At 37.6% G+C, this 20,413-nt stretch overlaps 3 protein-coding genes across 4 annotated transcripts in view; 2 read left to right on the plus strand and 1 right to left on the minus strand.

The window, feature by feature from the left end:
* Nucleotides 1-20,413, plus strand: part of alk (ALK receptor tyrosine kinase) — a 924,960-nt gene that overhangs the window by 156,713 nt on the left and 747,834 nt on the right. The window lies entirely within an intron of this gene.
* Nucleotides 5,380-10,535, minus strand: LOC133549872 (uncharacterized). Its single transcript, XM_061895730.1, has 10 exons — nucleotides 9,870-10,535; nucleotides 9,673-9,771; nucleotides 8,479-9,125; nucleotides 8,300-8,385; nucleotides 7,957-8,084; nucleotides 7,609-7,668; nucleotides 7,092-7,330; nucleotides 6,826-6,973; nucleotides 6,428-6,537; nucleotides 5,380-6,152 (listed from the first exon to the last, which is right to left on the minus strand). Exons 3-10 carry the CDS (start codon nucleotides 8,887-8,889, stop codon nucleotides 5,841-5,843), a joined length of 1,494 nt encoding a protein of 497 aa, XP_061751714.1. The 5' UTR covers nucleotides 8,890-9,125; nucleotides 9,673-9,771; nucleotides 9,870-10,535; the 3' UTR covers nucleotides 5,380-5,840.
* Nucleotides 8,160-13,426, plus strand: LOC133549871 (uncharacterized). 2 transcript variants are annotated; one of them, XM_061895728.1, is made up of 3 exons: nucleotides 8,160-10,417; nucleotides 10,777-10,878; nucleotides 11,033-13,426. In XM_061895728.1, exon 3 carries the CDS (start codon nucleotides 11,402-11,404, stop codon nucleotides 12,902-12,904), a length of 1,503 nt encoding a protein of 500 aa, XP_061751712.1. In that variant the 5' UTR covers nucleotides 8,160-10,417; nucleotides 10,777-10,878; nucleotides 11,033-11,401; the 3' UTR covers nucleotides 12,905-13,426. The 2 variants fall into 2 exon arrangements, with proteins under 2 accessions (XP_061751712.1, XP_061751713.1); XM_061895729.1 differs by having other exon boundaries at nucleotides 8,160-10,878.

The following is a 20,413-nucleotide window of genomic DNA, read 5'->3' on the forward strand; positions in this document are numbered from 1 at the left end:
TTTGATGGGTTTGCCTCCGGACTTTCATACGCTGTCCAACACTGACTGAGTGTGTGCATGTAAATCACGGCAACTCAGAATCAAAACATTTGAAGTACTTTTTAGATGGTGATAACTAGCTATTGAGTGAGATTTTGTGGATTTATTGCTAAATTGTAAATCAATATTCCCCAACATTTTGTGAGACTAACTACAAAAGGGGGCATAGATGTTTAACCTTACGTACTTAAATAAAAAAAATGTACTTGACAGATACCTGCACTTGTTTTACAACATCGACAAAAGGACACTACTTAATCATTTTCAATACACAATCAGAGTGGGTAATCTAAGGTAGTGGATGCACATGTGATTACTGATTCCGAAACGCACATGCTCAGGTAATTAAGAAATATATGCAAATTGGCATTTGGCAGGCACACACAGTACCACAGCCTGGAACAGACAGATTCCTTGTGTCGCAGGTAAAGAGACTCATTGAAAAGATTACCAGACAGACACCCAAGGGGAAAGATAGTGTTTGCATCAGCCTGCCAATAGCTGTAAATAGTCCTGCTCTCCCGAAAAGTCGCAGATGTCTCTTGCCCCACAGACAAATAGCTTTTAAGAAATGAATGCCTCATGGAACTTTTCCCACATGCTCTCCTTCTTAGCTGACATGATATCCACTTGCTGAAATGCATCCATTACAAAATAAAAGATTGTACATTTCTTTAACCATCAAATTATGTTTATAAAAAGGAGGGTTTTTTTTTTATATCTACAGGCGCCAGCGCCCCCCGCGACCCCGAAAGGGAATAAGCGGTAGAAAATGGATGGATGGATGGATCTACAAATATATGCAGTACCTGGTTTTGGGATCACGGGGCGTAGACACACACACACACCTGCAGCCAATTTGGACTAGGCCTTCTTAATCTTTTCTGCCAGTCCACTCATTGCCAGTTGGTTCTTTGATGCTTCACTCTTCACCAAGGACGTTTACACTCACTTGGCTGTTTTCTGTGATCATCTCCCCTGTCTTGGCTCTACAGACACTTACCGATTCAATGGTTTCATCCCAGTATTGTTGTGCTGTTATTTCTTCCACTCCTTTTAAGTGCGTTTTATTTTTTGGGCCAATTTTTTAGAGTGTGTTTTTTGTTCTTTTTCCCTTCCTTGTGAGTGTGCTTTTGTTTACTGAACATTGTTATTTCTGGAAGCTATCCGTCTTTGCTTTGGTGTCCTTTTTCGGCTCAGTCGCCCATAACAGTCTGACTGGCAATCAGTCCTAGTAGGCTGACTTAAACTAGTCTGACCCTAAGTCAGCTGTTCTGAGTATGGACAATGTATATGGCATCCACAAATGATATAACATCCTGAGAACCCACGTCCTTCTGCAGTGGACATGATTTTTTTTAATTTAGTTACATATTCTGAAATAGAAACAACCTTATTATGCCAAATAAAAATGTATGTTGCAGAGCACACTAGTTCTCAGAAGGATATCAAACTAAAGAAACGTGATACATACAGTATTTGACATTCTATCATTTTTTTAATATTTTTTTTAGGGCTGACAGTACTTTACTTCCGATTGGAGACTCGAATATTGGCCGATACTGATATTGAGTCAATACGAATTAGCATGATCACACAGTACTTTTATTGTTTTGTAGTTGGCATGTTAGAAAACTCTTGATCAAGTGAACTTATTCAGAGAAAAAACACATTATATTTCTCATTAACAGTCTTCAATGGATTTGTGCTGTCTTTAAGTTGAAGTGAGGTGATAATTCTATTTTTGGTGACCTTTGGCGGCCACAATAATTAATTAGGATAAGGTCATGATGCAGTAAGTTGAATGCTGAGGTCACATTTGTTAACGGATAGTTTCTAATACATGTTTTACCTTGAAGGCTTTGTATTTGTAACTATGATTATCTGAAACTTGTTTATATTGACAAATGTCATGTTTTAGACTGCAATATTGTTCAATTGGGGACACGTATTATGTATGTCAAGCTTGTGTGCTTAGCTGATGTGTAGCTGCAAGCTCCTAGTATCTTACAGTAAAGTAAAGCCATGTCAACCTTTTGTAAATTATTTCACCAAAATACAAGAAAACACCACCCTTGCGTGCTTACTGGCCTACATTTAGATGTGAACGGGTTGTCCAGCTTTGCACAAGTGAACAGGACAGCTCGCATCACAGTGCTAATATCTGACAATTTTTAAACGCAGGCCGATATCCAATACACATTTTGTACTGATTTCCGACCCAAAATACCCTGCTATTGTGTGTGCATGTTGCAGTTCTTCCACATTTTATTGACATTAATCAATCACAAAAAAAATCATTAAGCAAAGAATATGGCTTTGAATGAGATTGGTTTGTTTACCCTGAGCCTTATCACAAGCATGAGGTTTCAAATTATAGCTCTGTGAATGCAACGTATTGGTCCGTACCATCATTAGAGCTCTCGCAGAGGCTGATAAAAATGACAGTCTTGTTGACTGCCATTCTCCCTAATGTTACTTCACCTGGTTTTCCTCAACCACGTATTGCTGTCTATAAAAGCACACAAATTCAGTCGATTTCAGACGGAATACGCTGGGTGTCTTTTATTGGAGTCTGAGGTGTGTCGTGATTGCACCATTAAATGGCAGTTTCACAAACTATTGTCGCAGTGGCGTCTTGAGATCTCCAGATAGACAGGTGCTCACAGAAACCATTAGGCATCCTCCTGCTTATCTGCTTCCTAATTAAGAAAGCAGTTAAATTCTTTTTTCGCACGACTATAGTCATTGAAAATAAATGACCACCCAGAGCTTCCTTGTTGAAGACGAGACCAACACAAACGTGATGCCTTGATTTTAATGAATGTATTCAACAGAATGGGAATGACTAAAACTCCATTTACAAAAATGCGGCCAAAGCAAGTCACTGCAGAAGTGACTGTGACATTCAGCATCATCCTGACTAAAACTTGTGTGGGTTACTATGCAATTATAATACTCAGCAACACAGCAAGGCGACTAATGTTTTATCATGAATGCATACATATGCAGCTGTCCTGTTTAGGGTTGGATACCCCTCATATTTGAAATGATACAGTTTGTTACAAATTTGTACGTGGGAATCGATACTAGCACTCAACAGTGACAATTTTTGGTACTTCTGTGCATCCTAATGAGTTTAATAAATGTTAATTTGTTAGTTAAAAAAAAAAATGGTATTTAAATTCAGTGAACGTACAATGAAACTGTGCTCTCCAGTTTTTATATCCTACATGTCTTACAGTTAAAAGAATTATAATAATATGCTTTGCATGCATTTCCATTATCAATTCCAGGACGTCAGATGGCAGTAATTTATAGGCTACGGTGTGTAATCTTTGTCATTAAGTTGAATCTAGTCTTTTGTTGTGCCGTAAAACATGGTTATACTGTAAGTATTGTGTTTTTGTGTAACGTGCATCTTAGTTGTCTATCTTAGTTGTAATTTTAATTGCCAAATTTGAAGGTGTTGAAATTGCCATGTAAATTCGCTAATGCTAATCAGTAATACATCTGTAGCAAATCCAATGTAAATTAGCATTTTGAAAAGTGGAGCCTTAAATTATGTTCGAGTATTTTCCATCAGTCAAAGTTAAGTTAAAGTACCAATGATTGTCACACACACACTAAGTGAGGTGAAATGTGTCCTCTGCATTTGACCCATCCCCTTGATCACACCCTGGGAAGTGAGGGGAGCAGTGGGCAGCAGTGGTGCCACACCGGGGAATCATTTATGGTGATTTAACCCCCAATTCCAACCCTTGATACTGAGAGCCAAGCAGGGAGATAATGGGTCCTATTATTTATAGTCTTTGGTATAACTCGGCCGGGGTTTGAACTCCCAACCTACCGATCTCAGGGCGGACACTCTAACCACTACGCCACTGAGTAGGATACTTGCTTTGAATTTGAAAAGTGAAACATTACATACAGGCAGTCCGACTTAGTAAGCTCTGAGTGCTGCTTCAGTCGTTTTTCCGCCAAATGTTTGACACAACGTGCAGCAAGAATATCTAAATATGGCACCATTTAATTTTACGTGAATCAGTACTGACAGAGTTCTGTTGGTGAGAGTTGTAAAATTCAGTGACCAAAGCAATTGCTACTGCTTGTTCTGGTTTCCTAAACAATAGCAATAGTGAAGAAATTATTTAAGAAAGAGCAAAAAACTAACAAACACACCGAAATGCATTTTTCGATCAAAAGAATTACAATTATATTCCCAATTTAATTCAACATTAAATACTGTTTGGTTTGTTAGCATAATATTTACTGATCTGATTGTCCTCCATCCATCCATCCATTTTCTACCGCTTGTCCCGTTCGAGGTCGTAGGGGGTCAACTGCATTCGGGCGGAAGGCGGCGTACACCCTGGACAAGTTGCCACCTCATCACAGGGCCAACACAGATAGACAGACAACATTCACACTCACATTCACACACTAGGGCCAATTTAGTTTTGCCAATCAACATATCCTATCATGTTGAAATCATCATCTAATCTAATTTCAGATTTGTGTTCAGAAAATGGTCACCCTTTTCTAAATCATTTTGTATCAGCTTACTATTGTGACAGTCTTGATAACATGATCCCAGGATGCAGAACAGGAATAGTGATGTGTAGGTGAAAGTCATGTATAGTTTTTTTAAAAGAGACACTACATATTACTAACATTTGACATATGTATAAATATGTGAGATTATAGACAATGGCTAATTTCCATCTTCAGTCGTCTGGTAAATGGATTTTAAAATCAAGACAAACACATTCAAAACAAGTACACACAATTAAAAAAATAACATTTGAAGATTTAGGTGCAAAAGATGCTGCTATAGACACTCACTGTGTTTTGCATTTCATGAATACGTAAAACAGTTGATAAAATACATCATTCAAAGTATATGCTTTCATTTATGATCACTGTTTTGGTTGCCAAGCAGCCAATTTTTCAAGGCCTTTTTAAATGCTGCCTGTAATGCTCGTTACACTGGAAAAAATGCTGATCTAAAAATGAGTAAAAAAAACAATGAAACAAGACATTTTTGCTTGAATTGAGCAAAAAAATCTGCCAATGGAACAAGTGAAAATTGTCTCAACAAGATTTCTTGAAATAAGACAGAATTTTTAAGACTGACATGACTAAAAAGGTCTTAAAATAAGTTTTAATAACTCATTTTTAGTTATATTTTACTTGGATAGTAAGATTTTTCTGTCTCATAATAAGGTTGTGATGCTTGAAAGTGGTATTTTTCTCCTGAAAGCCAGCATGTATTTTGGTACCATTCTTTTCATTTCAAGTGTATTTCACTTATTTTAAGTCTGATATTTGAGAAATTGTTCTAGATTTAAGAATGTCTTGTACTTGAAGTGAGATTAGAAAGAGGCATTTTGAGACAATATATCTTGAAGTTAGCATAACAGACTACAATTAGGGGTTTTTGAGTCATAATTATTAGCAATATTGTTCTCAATTTAAGACATTATCAGCTCAAAATAAGGCAAGTAAATGAGAATTAGTCTCGCATTCAACGTTTATTCGTCAATAAATGTTTGCACTGGCATGCTTTTTGTGGGGGGAGCTCTTTACGGCTCACTGTATGCACAACAGTATATCACAAAAAATATTTTCAAAACACATAAAATATACAAATCACACAAACACTTGCTCAGCCCATAACATTTGCCAAGTGCTTAACATTGAAAAGGTCTCACAAACTTAACATATGACCAACTTGTCCACCATTGTATGTGGATAGCAGCCTCGGGGAAGAAGTGGGTGCTATTTTGCATACCACAAGCCTACTGGCCAATAAAAGCCTTCCACTCAGCCATGCTTTTTTTGTACGATGATGTGAGATCACTCTCATGAATGTTGTCCAGTAGGACCTCTGTTTGTATGAGTGACATCAGAGTTGCGACACACTTTGGGTATGTAAGATGTAGGGTGTAATAGTATGCCATCAGGTATACAGCACCCTCGGTGACCTTGTCCTTGGGAAAGGTAGTTATCGGCACATTTCCTACCGCTAGAAGGCAGTTGGACGAACTAACAATCAGGACCGGGCATGTGAGAGAGCGCTTCCTCAAGTAGGAATTGGGGTCTTCCTTTTCCTAAAACACATAAGACATCCTTCCGTCACGATAATAGTTATACATCTCTGGAACCTTGGCTTTAAGGCAAAGAGGTTGGTTGCAATCAAATAAATAATAAAGGTTACAGCATACAGAAAGCTGTATCTTAACTTTTAAACCATACCAAATGCAAAAGAAAAGAAAGAAAAATCATATAAATAGGAAACTCATTTGGAGCAGGCAGAGGATACACCTTCAGTTTTAACTTTTAAATAATGCAGTCAAAATGGTCCAGTATATTTTGCACTGCTCACCTCTAGGACATGCACCAGAGCCTGACTTAGATCTCTGACTTTCTTCGGCAGACCAGACATGGAGGGGAACAGTGATGGCAGCACACGCAGAATTTCGACAGGCTGTTGCACTGTTGAAAAAGAGATTCAGTATTTAAATATGAACAAAATGCACAATTATTGAGGAAAATGTCCCCATCTTTGGCTTGCCCCTAACTAAAAAGGATAACATCAACCTAATACTACTATATTCGTGAGACTGTTTACACAGTTCAGGGCAGAATAGAGAATTGAGTTGGGATAGGATTGAGGAGGTTGGAGAAAATAGATTACAAAAAGGACTAGAAATGAGTGCATGAACTTGATAATTAACAAGCCCGAAGCTTCATCCTCACTAAGTAAAAAACATAATTTTTTACCTTTGTCTATTCCCATTGGTGGTTTCAGCATGTTTTTGGACACACCAAAAAACAGCACCTTCTGGCAGAAGTCATGCCATCTTTCCTTTAATTCACTGATGAAGTTGCAGTTTCTCATGTCCAAAATGCGTCGAAGCTCGTCCATCACCTATAAAATATTGTATCAAAACTGACATGAATAAATCGCTCTCGAGGTGGGAATCCAAATCTAACACAGTGAGTGTGTAGTACTGTGTATTGACTATGCACAGTCAATAATGACTTACATGTCCAATGTCCTTAAAACAGGGATAAGCTTCGAGAATATTTTCAGGTCTGTCCTCCTCACGAATGGTATCCGAGTCAATGAATAATCTTCTGGCTGCAAATTCCAAATCCAGAAGATGAGAAACATCCTGGTAGTTTGGATTTTTTCTTTTAAACAAAGCCTGTAGGGCCTTGTAGTGCTTGGCCAAGGTTGCTTGACTGGCCGCATCTGGACTGGCACTATCAGCAGGCTTGTTAGCTGTAAGGCACAAAGTGATATACTGTCATTAAGATGTTTTCAAATTACAAATGAATATCATCCATTAATATTGTACACCTTGTAAATCTTTTACATTCAGCCCTGATCATTATGTTATAATCATTCATATATCAGTATTTCAACCATTTACAGAATGTATATACAAAATTCCATTATTTATTGGCTAATATAATCAGTCACATTGAACTGCATGCAAGTACGGTCTACTTAACAAGTCACCACACACAGTGAAGGGGGAGACCTACAGATATACTCACATTCAGGACTGGAGGGAAGACGGGTCACTTCTTCAAGCAGCAATTGGGGGTTTTTCTCTCCTAAAACAAATAACATCATCAAATAACATAACAAATAACATCATGCTGTCAGACTAATTGAATTTAAGAATAAGTTCACTCTTCTGGAACCAAATTCAACAATGAAATGTATTATTTGGATCAAAATATTAAGTAGTGAAGCAGCTGAATGTTACTTATGGAGGGTCATAAAAAGGTTTCCACTAGACTCAGCCTTCATTTTGTTTTGATGCAGAGCATATAGGCCAATACACTGTTGACTGGCACTTGGCACATACTGTATAATTGTCTCAATCCTAAGAGAATCACCTCTTTCTTTATTGCTGGGGTCTGAACTGCTACTACCCTCCGTGGAGAGATCCAGAATCACTGTTGAGTCGTTTGAATCAATTTCATCAGTGTCATCTGGGTGTTCAAGATGACGCCTCTTTGTAGAGCTGCAAAGATTAGCCTATTAGTTGATTAAATTTCAACTGTTGTTTTAAAATTAAAGTCAACATGTTCCATAATAAGTTGTAAGACCTGAGGATGTCACTTGAGCTTTGAGAAAAAGTTTAACAATTTCAAGGCATTATTCAGAAATAATCAAATAATTAAGAGAAGGACGAGTAGACTCATCCTCAATAGAAGTAATTATTAGTTACAGTCTTACCTCTTTGAATGACTCCCATCTTTTTTGCGTTTTTGGGGAGATCTCACATTTTGCAGTCGTTTGTACAGCTGTGTAAACACAGTGACCTGGACAAGACACAATTAAAACGTTCATCAAATTGCTACATTAAGTGGCCAGGCGGAGTCTCTTTGGTCATCAATTCAATGTGTGTCACATACCCATGTATTCTTCAGGCCTTTATCCTGCAGCATTGGGTAATATTGTACTATTCTTTTTGCCATTGCTGTAATTTCTGGTTTTGATGGGTATCTGTCTGATCCTTCATCCCCTCTTGCCCTCAGAATTGCCATCATACTGGTCATGGTGTTTCGGATGAGTCTGCATCTGAGTTCCTTTGACATATGGCAGGTGCTTTCTAAGCCCGTTTTAGACAACTCGAAGTACTGTTTTCGGACTTGCTCAAGTTCAGTGTCGGTGTGCAACACATATTCCGGGAATGATAACTTCACAACTTTTTCAGGGGTTGTGTACTTTGCAGGCTTTGCTTTTAAAGAAGTCAATGTTTTTGGCATCGGTGAATCATTAATCGAGGAATTTCCAGAGTGTTCTTGGACAGTTTGCTGCAACATGAAAGATAATGTGGAAGTGGAAAATGCACAATTTAATTGTGTTACGATGAACAGCAATGCAGAATAATAAGTGGTGATTATTTTAAGTCATATGACTAAGAAACTGACATCCTCTGACACATCATGACACAAACTCCACACTGCTTTTCTCCGAAAAAAGTTCTCTGGGCCTGGAAAAAGATCCCGCAAGTCTTCTCGAGACAAGGTGCTCAGCATTTCCTCGCTGATGTTTGCAGCTACATTGGAAAGCACATATTAAAATGAATCAGTGCCCCGAAATATGTACATATATAACAATATGTTGAATCTAAAAAAAAAATCTAATAAATCGGCATAATTTTACCTTATGCTTTTTAATCTTAAGTCGGTCGACTAATCATACTAAAGCATCCTAACTGTGCATTTTACCTTAAAAGCTTGTAGACATATGTTTAAAAGTAATACTTTTTTTTCAACTTTACTATTGATTTACAAAATACAGTAATAGTAACAGTGCAACAAGCAATATGATGAGCTTCACATTAATAACAATTGGATAACAGATAGATGTAACAACAAAATAAATACATATAGAATTAAGAGATAGAGATAAAAAATAATAATGATAATTTAAAAAAAAGAAATTAAAAAAGTAAGATACACCAGGGGACATGGGCAATGAAAATTAAAGTGAATCAAATATATTAAAGTGGGAGCATAGATTTATAGTTTTGATAGCTTTCTTGTTATTAGCAGAGGATATTGACTTGAAATACAACTCCATGTTTAAAAGAAATACATTACCTCTTAAAACTGATGCGGTGACATCATCCAGTCCCTCCATGCTAATGGTTAAGCTAGCTGGTTCGCTTAGCTAAGTTTAACTTGCGCACAAGAAGTTCTCTGTAACACAAAATATAGTCATACATAAGAGTTAAAAGGCGACATATATGGCGACGTAAACTCGAATTGACAATACAGGACATAGCGTCGTTACTTACTTGAGGAGACACTCATCCAATTAAGTGTTGCTGGTTCCAACGGTTCAAATTAGTGGACGTCGATACAGCGTAAATGGCGCGCAGGTAAGGTGACGCACATAGCCGTAAATCCATGGTTGACCTCGGTTGACCTGCTGCAAAGTGGTGCCGGCGGGAGTTACCATAGCAACGACTGGATTACGGCCGTCAGAATTGCCGCAGCAGCGCATCCTTAGCTTTCTATCGTCTTTTCGAATCCTCTTTTTGTCCAACATGATTTGGCGTTGTTTCTTGTGTTACATATTTGTGGCGCTGACTCTAAAACAGTTGTTGAGTCACATTAATACCATGCACAGTCGCAGCCCGGACTTTCGCGTAGTGTGTGGGATTGATGGCTGCTCGAGTGAGTACCGGGTGTATAACTCCTTCTTCTATCACGTAAAGCGAACGCACGCGCACCATCTTCTCCAAGTTCAAGAAACCGAGGAGGTCGGATCGTCTGGACAGCCACAACCAACCGGACTGATGATAATAATCCTGCAGTCGAGGTTGATGGGACACATGGAACAGTAAGTCCGTATTTTTTCATTAGCCAAAGACAGAGCACTCGTGGCTACAAGTGTTTATTTTTGTGCAAATAGTTATTTGCGCTATGATAATAATAAGAATAATAATGAACATCTAATAGTTATTCTGTTTACACATTTTACAGTTGCCAATATTAGAAAAACAATCAAATATTTTGGTAAGATATTTTTGTTTTATATGAATCAGAAATCTGTGATATATTTTTCAGTCACCACGCTTAATTGAAACGTGTATAGAACTAAGGACAAATACAGTTATCAAATTACTGGATATAATTTTTACACATTTTCAAGGTCAACATTTTCCCTTTTATAATATGATTCTTGTTAATCTGTTTCAGCATGAATTGCAAGAACCTGCCCAGGGTTGCATGAAGGCTAACCTTTCTAAACATGCAACTGCATTTCTTCTCCAGGCCAGAAAAACCCAGAGACTGACACAGGTACTGTGATGTATGCATTTGTGTCTTAAAAATGCATGTGCCAGACATTATGTAGGGTTGAGCTCTGCAGGTTTTTTTGTGTGAAGTCTGTAGTGTAGTATTTTTTGTTTGTTTACTTTTTGTTATTTATTTAATGCTTTTTCCACCTCCCTAGAGAGCTGTTAACCAGATGGTGAGTGGAGTCCAGCAATATCAAACAGCATTATTGGAGCACCTGAGTCATCAAATGAAGAGCATCTTTGGGAGTCATTCTGGAGACCTGGATCAACTAAAGAGTCATGCAATGAGCGTATTTGACCAGTTTGTTGACCCTTTTCGCTAGATTGCTACAACACATTTGCAGGACAAGACCATCAAAGAACTGTTACATCCAGTTGAACCAGAAATTGTTACTGCAAAACAAACAGTGTCTTATGTGAAGCGTGGAGATTCCAGAGTTCTTGCCATAAAAAAACATTGTTTTTACTACATACCATTAGTTAAAAGTTTGGAGCAGCTGCTTTCACATCCTAAAATTCTTGAAATGATCAATGAGGGGCCAGAGTCCTGCAAGGATGTTTTTTTTAATGATTTCATTGATGGGGACATTTTTAAGTCACACCCTCTGTTTTTGAAAGTTCCCACAGCATTGCAGTTAATTTTATATACAGATGAAATTGAGCTTTGCAATCCTCTTGGTTCTCGTGCAAACAAAAACAAATTGTTATTGATTTATTACACTTTAGGTAACATCAACGCTAAATACAGATCAAGACTCGCTGCCATTCGTCTGCTTGCCATGGTAAAATCTAAAAATCTTTCCTGTATTGATAAAATACTTGAGAGGATTAACCATGATTTGATCGAGCTGTATAATGGTGTTCGGGTTGATACTTCAAATGGCGAGAGGACAATTTATGGGGCACTTTTGTCTGTGTGCGGAGACACTCTTGCTCAACATGAAGTGGCTGGATTTAAGGAAGGAGTTGGGTTTGCCTACAGTAAATGTAGGCACTGTGAATGCAACTTCGAAGATATGCAAAATAAATTTAATGAAGATTTGTTTGTGAAAAGGACAATGGCAAGACATAACAGGCAATGCAGTGACATTGAAAAAGCAAGTACTGATTTCCTTAGAGAACATCTAAAAACAACATTTGGTATAAACAGGAGAAGTAAATTAACAGAATTTCCCCACTTTGATATCATTAATCAAACACCACAGGACATCATGCATGTTATTCTCGAAGGTGTTGCCCCATATGAAATCAAATGTGTTTTGAAGCATCTTGTACTTTCCGGACATATGGATTTAGACACATTTAATAGTGGAATTATTGCTTTCCCTTACTCTCCTGTAGATATGAGGGACAAGCCTTGTCCCATATCTGTTACTACACTTTCATCAAATGACAATAAACTTAAACAATCAGCGGGGCAGATGCTGGTTCTGTTAAAGATTCTGCCATTTCTCATTGACACAACTGGAGAAAATGCTCACACACAATTGCTACTTAAGTTGTTGGAGATAGTTAAAATTCTGTTTTCACCTATTATTGCACTCGCAACTCTTCCTAGGCTGAAGCTTTTAATTGAGCAGCATTTAAGACATTTCAAACAGCTGTTTCCAGATTTAAATATTATACCTAAACAACATTACCTGCTGCATCTTCCCTCCCAGATTAAAGCACTTGGTCCTACTGTTGGGCATATGTGTATGCGTTTTGAGTCAAAGCATTGCTTTTTCAAGCAGTGGGCTATAAAAAGTAGTTTTAAGAATATTTGTAAATCTCTTGTGAAGCACAACCAACTGTATGAATGTAGTCAGAATGTGCATGACAAACATCCTATTTTTTGTAATGACATTGAAATAGGCCCAACATCTGAGGTGAAAAATGTTCACTACATAGAAGGAAAGATCAAACAATTCTTAGGAATAGAGCAAGTTGAACATGTAGTGTGTGCCCAGTGGATTGCTCAATATGGAAATAAGCATACATGTGGAAAATCTTTGGTTATTTCTAATGTTTTCAATAATACCCCATAGTTTGCAGTTGTGAAAAACATATTTATTGTAAACGAATCAGTGTTTTGTTTTGAATGTCAACCTCTCTCTACAATTGGTTGGAATGAACAGTATTTATCCTATGAGGTAGAGATTCCTCACCTTGCACAAGCCAATATTTTTTTGAATTCTGAAAACTGTGTGGATTTTACACCATACTATTGTTAACTTTAATAATGCCATATTCATTCCTGTGAAGTATGATCTCACCAACATCATGGCATGTCACTCTTAATATGCAATCCATCAACTGTGGCCATAATGCATGATGCTGCAATTGTGACGCTTTTGACCTGCAAATTCAATAAAGCTGTGTTGTCTCAATTCAAGTTAGGTCTCTTTCTTGAAACAAGATTATTCATCATACAACCTACATCTTGTGAGCATAAAAACATCATGACATGTTGAAAAAGCTTATTTCATCTAAAATATTTCTCAAAACAAGATCATTTCAAGATCTTCTCACCTAACAAGATATTCAAGATGCACTGTCTTGAAACAAGGTCCTCCATCTTGGTGTAACTCTAGTTATAAGTGATATTGTCTGAAATTAAGTTCATTGACACAATTTGACTAGAAATAAGACAAATATTCTTGGCAAGATTTCGAGTTTTTCCAGTGTACCTATGTTTACAGGAATTATGTTCCATGTTTGAGATGCCCGATAGGAAAATGAGAGTTGCCCCAAACATACTTTTTTCTAAATGGCACCAATCAGTCCTCTTTGGAGCCAAACTGTTGGTCTTCCTCTACACAATTTTTTTGAAAGGAGGTGGTGCTAAATCAATAATAATGTCCTTTACACAAACTGAATCAGCATACTTTTTTACATTTTTCCCAATTCAATAGATGGAGTATTATGCAATGGTACTTTCATGTATTTTTTTTAATAAAGTCAATGTCCAGCTTCTTATACAGTAGTTTAAATTTGGAAAAACATTGAATCAAAATGCAATTTTGTGGAGTTTGTTGTTAAATTATACAAATCCCGTTTCCATATGAGTTGGGAAATTGTGTTAGATGTAAATATAAACGGAATAAAATGATATGCAAATCCTTTCCAACCCATATTAAGTTGAATTCACTACAAAGACAAGATATTTGATCTTCAAGCTCATTAACTTTGTTTTTTTTTGCAAATAACAATTAACTTGAAATGTAATGGCTGCAACATGTGCCAAAGTAGTTGGGAAAGGGTATGTTCATCACTGTGTTACATCACCTTTTCTTTTAACAACACTCAATAAACGTTTGGGAACTGAGGAAACTAATTGTTAAAGCTTTGAAAGTGGAATTCTTTCCCATTCTTGTTTTATGTAGAGTTCAAGTCGTCCAACAGTCTACGCTGTCGTATTTTATGCTTCATAATGCGCCACACATTTTGGATGGGAGACAGGTCTGGACTGCAGGCGGGCCAGGAAAGTACCCACACTCTTTTTTTATGAAACCACACTGTTTTAACACGTGGCTTGGCATTGTCCTGCTGAAAAAAGCACAGGCGTCCATGATAACATTGCTTGAATGACAACATATGTTGCTCCAAAACCTGTATGGACCATTCAGCATTAATGGTGCCTTCACAGATGTGTAAGTTACCCGTGCCTTGGGCACTAATACACCCCCATACCATCACAGATGCTGGCTTTTGAATTGTGCGCCTATAATAATCCAGATGGTTATTTTCCTCTTTGTTCAGGGGGACACCACGTCCTCTGTTTCCAAATATAATTTGATATGTGGACTTGTCAGACCACAGAATACCTATTCACTTTGCATCTGTCCACCTTAGATGAGCTCGGGCCCAGCGAAAACAGCGGCGTTCCTTGGTGTTGTTGATAAATGGGTTTTGCTTTGCATAGCAGAGTTTTAACTTAAACTTACAGATGTGGCAACCAACGGTAGTTACTGACGGTGGTTTTATGAAGTGTTCCTGAGCCCATGTGGTGATATCCTTTACACACTGATGTCGGTTTTTGATGCAGTACCGCCTGAGGGATCAAAGGTCCGTAATATCATCACTTACGTGCAGTGATTTCTCCATATTCTCTGAATTTATTGATGATTTTACGGACCGTAGATGGTAAAATCCCTAAATTCCTTGCAATAGCTCGTTGAGAAATGTTGTTCTAAAACTGTTCGACAATTTGCTTACAAATTGGTGACCCTCGCCCCATCCTTGTTTGTGAATTACTTAGCATTTCATGGAAGCTGCTTTTATACCCAATCATGGCACCCACCTGTTCCCAATTAGCCTGCACATTTGTGGGATGTTCCAAATAAGTGTTTGATGAGCATTTCTCAACTTTATCAGTATTTATTGCCACCTTTCCCAAGTTCTTTGTCACGTGTTGCTGGCATCAAATTCCAAAGTTAATGATTATTTTTCAAAAAAAAATGTTTATCAGTTTGAACATCAAATATGTTGTCTTTGTAACATATTCAACTGAATATGGGTTGAGAATCAATGTATTCCATTTATATTTACATCTAACACAATTTCCCAACTCATATGGAAACGGGGTTTGTATAATCTGCTGCATAAAGGATTACTGTGAATCTAGCACAAGTCCCAAATACCTAAAATGTTGAACTACCCTTAGTTTTTTTCCGAGTTGATACATTTGAATCAGTATCAATACTTGTGTATTGATACAATATATATATATACATATATATATATATATATATATATATATATATATGCACACTGACTTGGACACAATTGGAGCGTTGCAGCCAACTTGACACCTCTGACATAGCAGTTGATAGGTGTAATGAGGTTTGCTGCTTTTTAAAAAAAAAAAAAATTTAGCATCGACATACAGAACAGCATCGTCCGCATACATCTTGCAAAGTATATTAGACGGACACATTTGTGGTGGGTATATATATACACATATATATATATATATATATATCTATATATATATATATATATATAGATATATATATATATATCTATATATATATAAATATATACATACAACAAATTCCTTGATGGATTCAAATTGGGCAGTTTTGTTATTAAGGTTGTATGATTTATGGTGTCGAATCCATCCATCCATCCATCCATCCATCTTCAACCGCTTATCCGAAATCAGATCCGGGGACAACAGCTCCAGCAGAGAGAACCCCAGACTTCCCTCTCCAGACCAACAGTAGTAACTTCCTCCTGGGGGATCCTGAAGCGTTACTAGGCCAGACAGAAGATGTAATCTCCCCCATCTGGTTCTTGGCCTGCTTCGGGGTCTCCTCCCAGTCGGACGTGCAACGAGGACCTCCCGAGGAAGACGCTCGTGAGGCCTTCCAACGAGATGCCCGAACCACCTAAGCTGGCTCCATTCCAAGCGAAGGAGCAGCGGCTCTTCTCTGAGTCTCTCTCAGGTGACTGAATTTCTCACCCCATCTCTAAGGGTGATTCTAGCCACCCTTCTGAGGAAACTCATTTTGGCCGCTTATATCCGGGATCTTATTCTTTCGGTCATGACCCACACTTCATGACCATAGAGCTTTGCCTTCTGGCTCAGCTCTCATTTCGTCACAACAGTGCGGCAGAGAGACTGCAATACTGTTCCAGCTACTCCGATTCTCCGGCTGATTTCCTTCTCCATCTTTCCTTCACTCGTGAACAAGACCCTGAGATACTTAAACTCCTCCACCTGGGACAGAGTCTCGTTCTCTACCTGAACTGTACAAACCATCAGCTTCCTGCTGAGAACCATGGCCTCAGATTTGGAGAGGCTGATCCTCATTCCAGCCACTGTCAAATGCCTTTGTTAAATCAATAAATAGAGCCCCAACAACACCGCCAGCATAAATGTCAGATTTTACAAGAAATAATAAATAAAAAAACTTACACCACATTTTCTGGGAAGTAACATAATGCTATCTTCATAGAATGGTATTTTTGAAAACCAAATTGCCTTGGGCTTAGAGTATGTGAACTGATATTCAGGTAAGCAATGAGTTGGGTTGCAACCCATTTTTTGCACTTTTGAAATCACAAGCAATGTGTTTATTAGCCTGTAATTGCTAATTTTGATAGAGTTCCCACGTTTAAAGTCTGGTCGTAACAACTCCAATCTTCCTTGGATTTGGAAAATGACCTTTTTGCAATGACTTATTGATAATTCCTGTAATTACATTCATGAGTGACTCTTTATATTTTTTAAAAAGATGGTGTCCATGCATATTTGGCTGTCCATGCATCTTTGGCTTTTGAGTTTCTCAGGCCATATATTATACCATCAACTGTAGACTCAGATGCTTCTGTTAAATTAAAAGCTTAATCCAGTAAATCAAAATAATTTACATGATCAATAGCATTGCAATTTGTAGTTGCTAATGTCTTTACAGATTCGATGAGGTATGTATTTAATGTATGTGCCATTTTGCTTGGATCATTTCTTAAATTTCCATTTAGTTGTAGTTACTTGAGTTTGGAGGTTAAAGTATGTGTCAGAGTTAGTTTTTGACAAACCCCAAGATGCAGAGAAAGAGGGAGGCATTTTGCAGGAAAACATGATTTAATTTAAATAATAGAACAAGAACAAACAAAAGGGTACACAAAGCACGCATGAGGCGGATAACAAACTAAGGGAGCTAGCATGTGAGCTACAAACAAAAAAGGAACTTAGCATCGAAGCTAGCACCAATCGAGCAGGAAACAGAAGTATTACATGTAATATAAAAAAAACTTGGAAGCTGGGAACAAAAGGCATTAAGCTAAAGACCGCAATCAAACATAGCTTACCGAAGCGCTGCATAGACAAGAGAAGATAGGACACGACAGGTAGCAACGACAAGAGCGACATCGGCATGACAATAATCCAGCCACTGACTGAAGGACAAAAACAGACTCAAATAGAAGCGGGCTGATTGACACCAGGTGTGGCCAGGTGCCAATCAGCCGCAGCTGAGGGGAAAACAGCGCACAGGGGAAAAAACTGGAAACAGACAAAATAAGATCGCTGATAGGAACTAAAATTAGGAATTACTAAACACACAGAGGAAACCAAGACAAATGCAGAGGAAAAAAAACTAAAACACAAACAAACTTTCAGTGGAAACCCTGACAGTATGCTGCTCTGTTGATTTCTTTATATTTGTCCAGATTTCTGCAGCATTTCTTTTTGCATCACTTATTTCATTAATGAAAACTGCATTATTTTGCATTCCGTAATTCTTTGGTTTCTTAGTTTTTAAGTGAAATTAATCAGTTCTGCCAACTCCTCAGCAAGGAAAGTAGCTACTGGCTGTCCTAAAAGTCTTAATTTATGGCAACGGACGCTCTAGGAGAGATACATAAGTGACTCCAAAAAAATATAATTATGATTAAAACTGCACCATTACCTTTCTTCTTTTGATTCTTAGTTGTGTTTAATCAATTTTGTTCTGCATTGATAAATGTTATAGTATTCAATTTGATTAAAAGAATGGAGGGTTGTGATATTCACTAACGAACCATATTTAATGACTGGCTCTTTAACATGAAGGATGGAATTGGAACATTGAAGTGATTTTATATTAGTTTGACATGACAGTGAAGAAATATCTACATCTCTCTCTCTTTAAACCAAGTGGCAGCTTTGAACATGCGCGTTTCATTTTCAGTCTGGAGGCATGTGGGTCTCCTCTCTGCACTGACATGATGAGCTAGTTAGCGAGATGTTCAAGTTTTGTCACAGAGAGACTCACACACGAAGATGATTTTGAGGTAAGTTAGGTGATTTATTTAAGTGTGACAGGAAAGAAACATTTGCATTTAAAATTCTACTCAGAACTCAAAATTTCAGACTCCTCACTACAAATGAAACACACCATGAAATCCAGACGACAAATGATTTGAGCATGCACTATCCACTGCAGTTCCCCCCCCCCCCGTCAGGTTCTCTGCTCTGCTCGTTGATGACGGTTTCACCTCAGTCTCCAAGACTCAAAAAAGTCTCGATACGTCGCTAGTAGCTGTTGAGGATTAGAAAGTTGCCAGATTTAGCAACAAAGTTGCCGAGTTTGCAACACTGAAGTGAATATTTGTCGTCTGTAATTGGTTTTAGATTTTAGAGCTTGTGTGTCTTGTTGTTTCATAGGTAACAGCAATTAAACAAGGGAGGTGGTCCTTCTTTATTAGCTTTGTTTTCAAATGTTTCATAAAGGGATTCATGGCTTCTTGGATCACAAACATAAAAGAAACATGTATTTCATTTTAAAGCATTTAAAAACATTGTTTTTTTTCAATAGAAGTATATCTAGGCAGCTTTGTTGTAAATAAATCATTATGATTTGAAAGTCCAATAACACGATAATATCTATTTTGAATAGTTTCCCTTTTATTGTTAAATACAAAATATTTGCATGTTTCTTGATCAGTGGCTTACATAAGTGGGTGGGCTCCTTAATAAGTTGCATAAGATCAAACCTATCAGTCAAAGTTTTTCATTTTCTTTTAGGTTGACGTTTTATTCCAATTTTCATTAAAATCACCTAATAAAATACATTTTTTTAAATTAAATTGTTGAAGGATAACTTGTAAGTCATCTGTCGGTCTGTATAATCCAATCACTATGATCTACATTTGTGAAGAGAGAGTTTATGTTACGGTTTTACAAAGGGGTGATGTTGACACAGACACCAGGGGGCGATGTATCTCTAAGATGTATTTATATATATAGAGATATATGTATATATATATATAAATATATATATGTATGTATGTATATATATATATATATATATATATATATATATATATATATATAAAATACATCTTTTAGATACAAATCTCTAGATCTACAAAATGCGAGTGGACCCCTGCCTGGTTGCCTGGATGTCGAACTACCTCACCGACAGGCCAAGGGAACGAGACGCATAGCTCGAAACCAAGGCAACGGAAGGAAAACACTGCGGGCACAAGGGAGAAGACAGGGGACAAATCAAGCACGGGGAAGAAAGACGGAGAGAGCAAAAGAGAGCATAAAGCTTGTGTCGGCTTACGATACAGAAGACTATATTCTGGCCCGGGATGGCAGGTTAAGCAGGGTTAAGAAGGCAACTCGCTCATCACAGGCAGGTGCGCTAATTGCCGATGAATGATTGCAGCTGGCGGCTGCTGCAGGGCGGAGATGCGCCCGGCGCATACCTGGATGTGGTGTGGGCGTGTCCCGAGGTGCGACAAGCAGAGCGCAAGGATGAGGGTGCATTGGAATGCGCCCTGGCCGTAACAAGTTATGCATAAACCGAAACATTCTGAAATACTTTAGACTGTCTATTGGGAGATGCTAAATGTAAAAGTGAAGTCACACTTTTTTTGCAGATATATTGCTCACATTCAGCTCACTTTGCTCATATTTTCTACACTTTTTTCCATTTTCAGCACATTTAAGATTAAATTAAATGTTGACACCCATCCATCCACCAAATATTACATCTAAATGTTTAAATCTCAATGTAAAACCTACATATTAAATCTAAACCTTAATCTTAAATCCAGAC

Source organism: Nerophis ophidion, linkage group LG03 (assembly GCF_033978795.1).
Source record: "Nerophis ophidion isolate RoL-2023_Sa linkage group LG03, RoL_Noph_v1.0, whole genome shotgun sequence".
Classification (NCBI taxonomy): domain Eukaryota; kingdom Metazoa; phylum Chordata; class Actinopteri; order Syngnathiformes; family Syngnathidae; genus Nerophis; species Nerophis ophidion.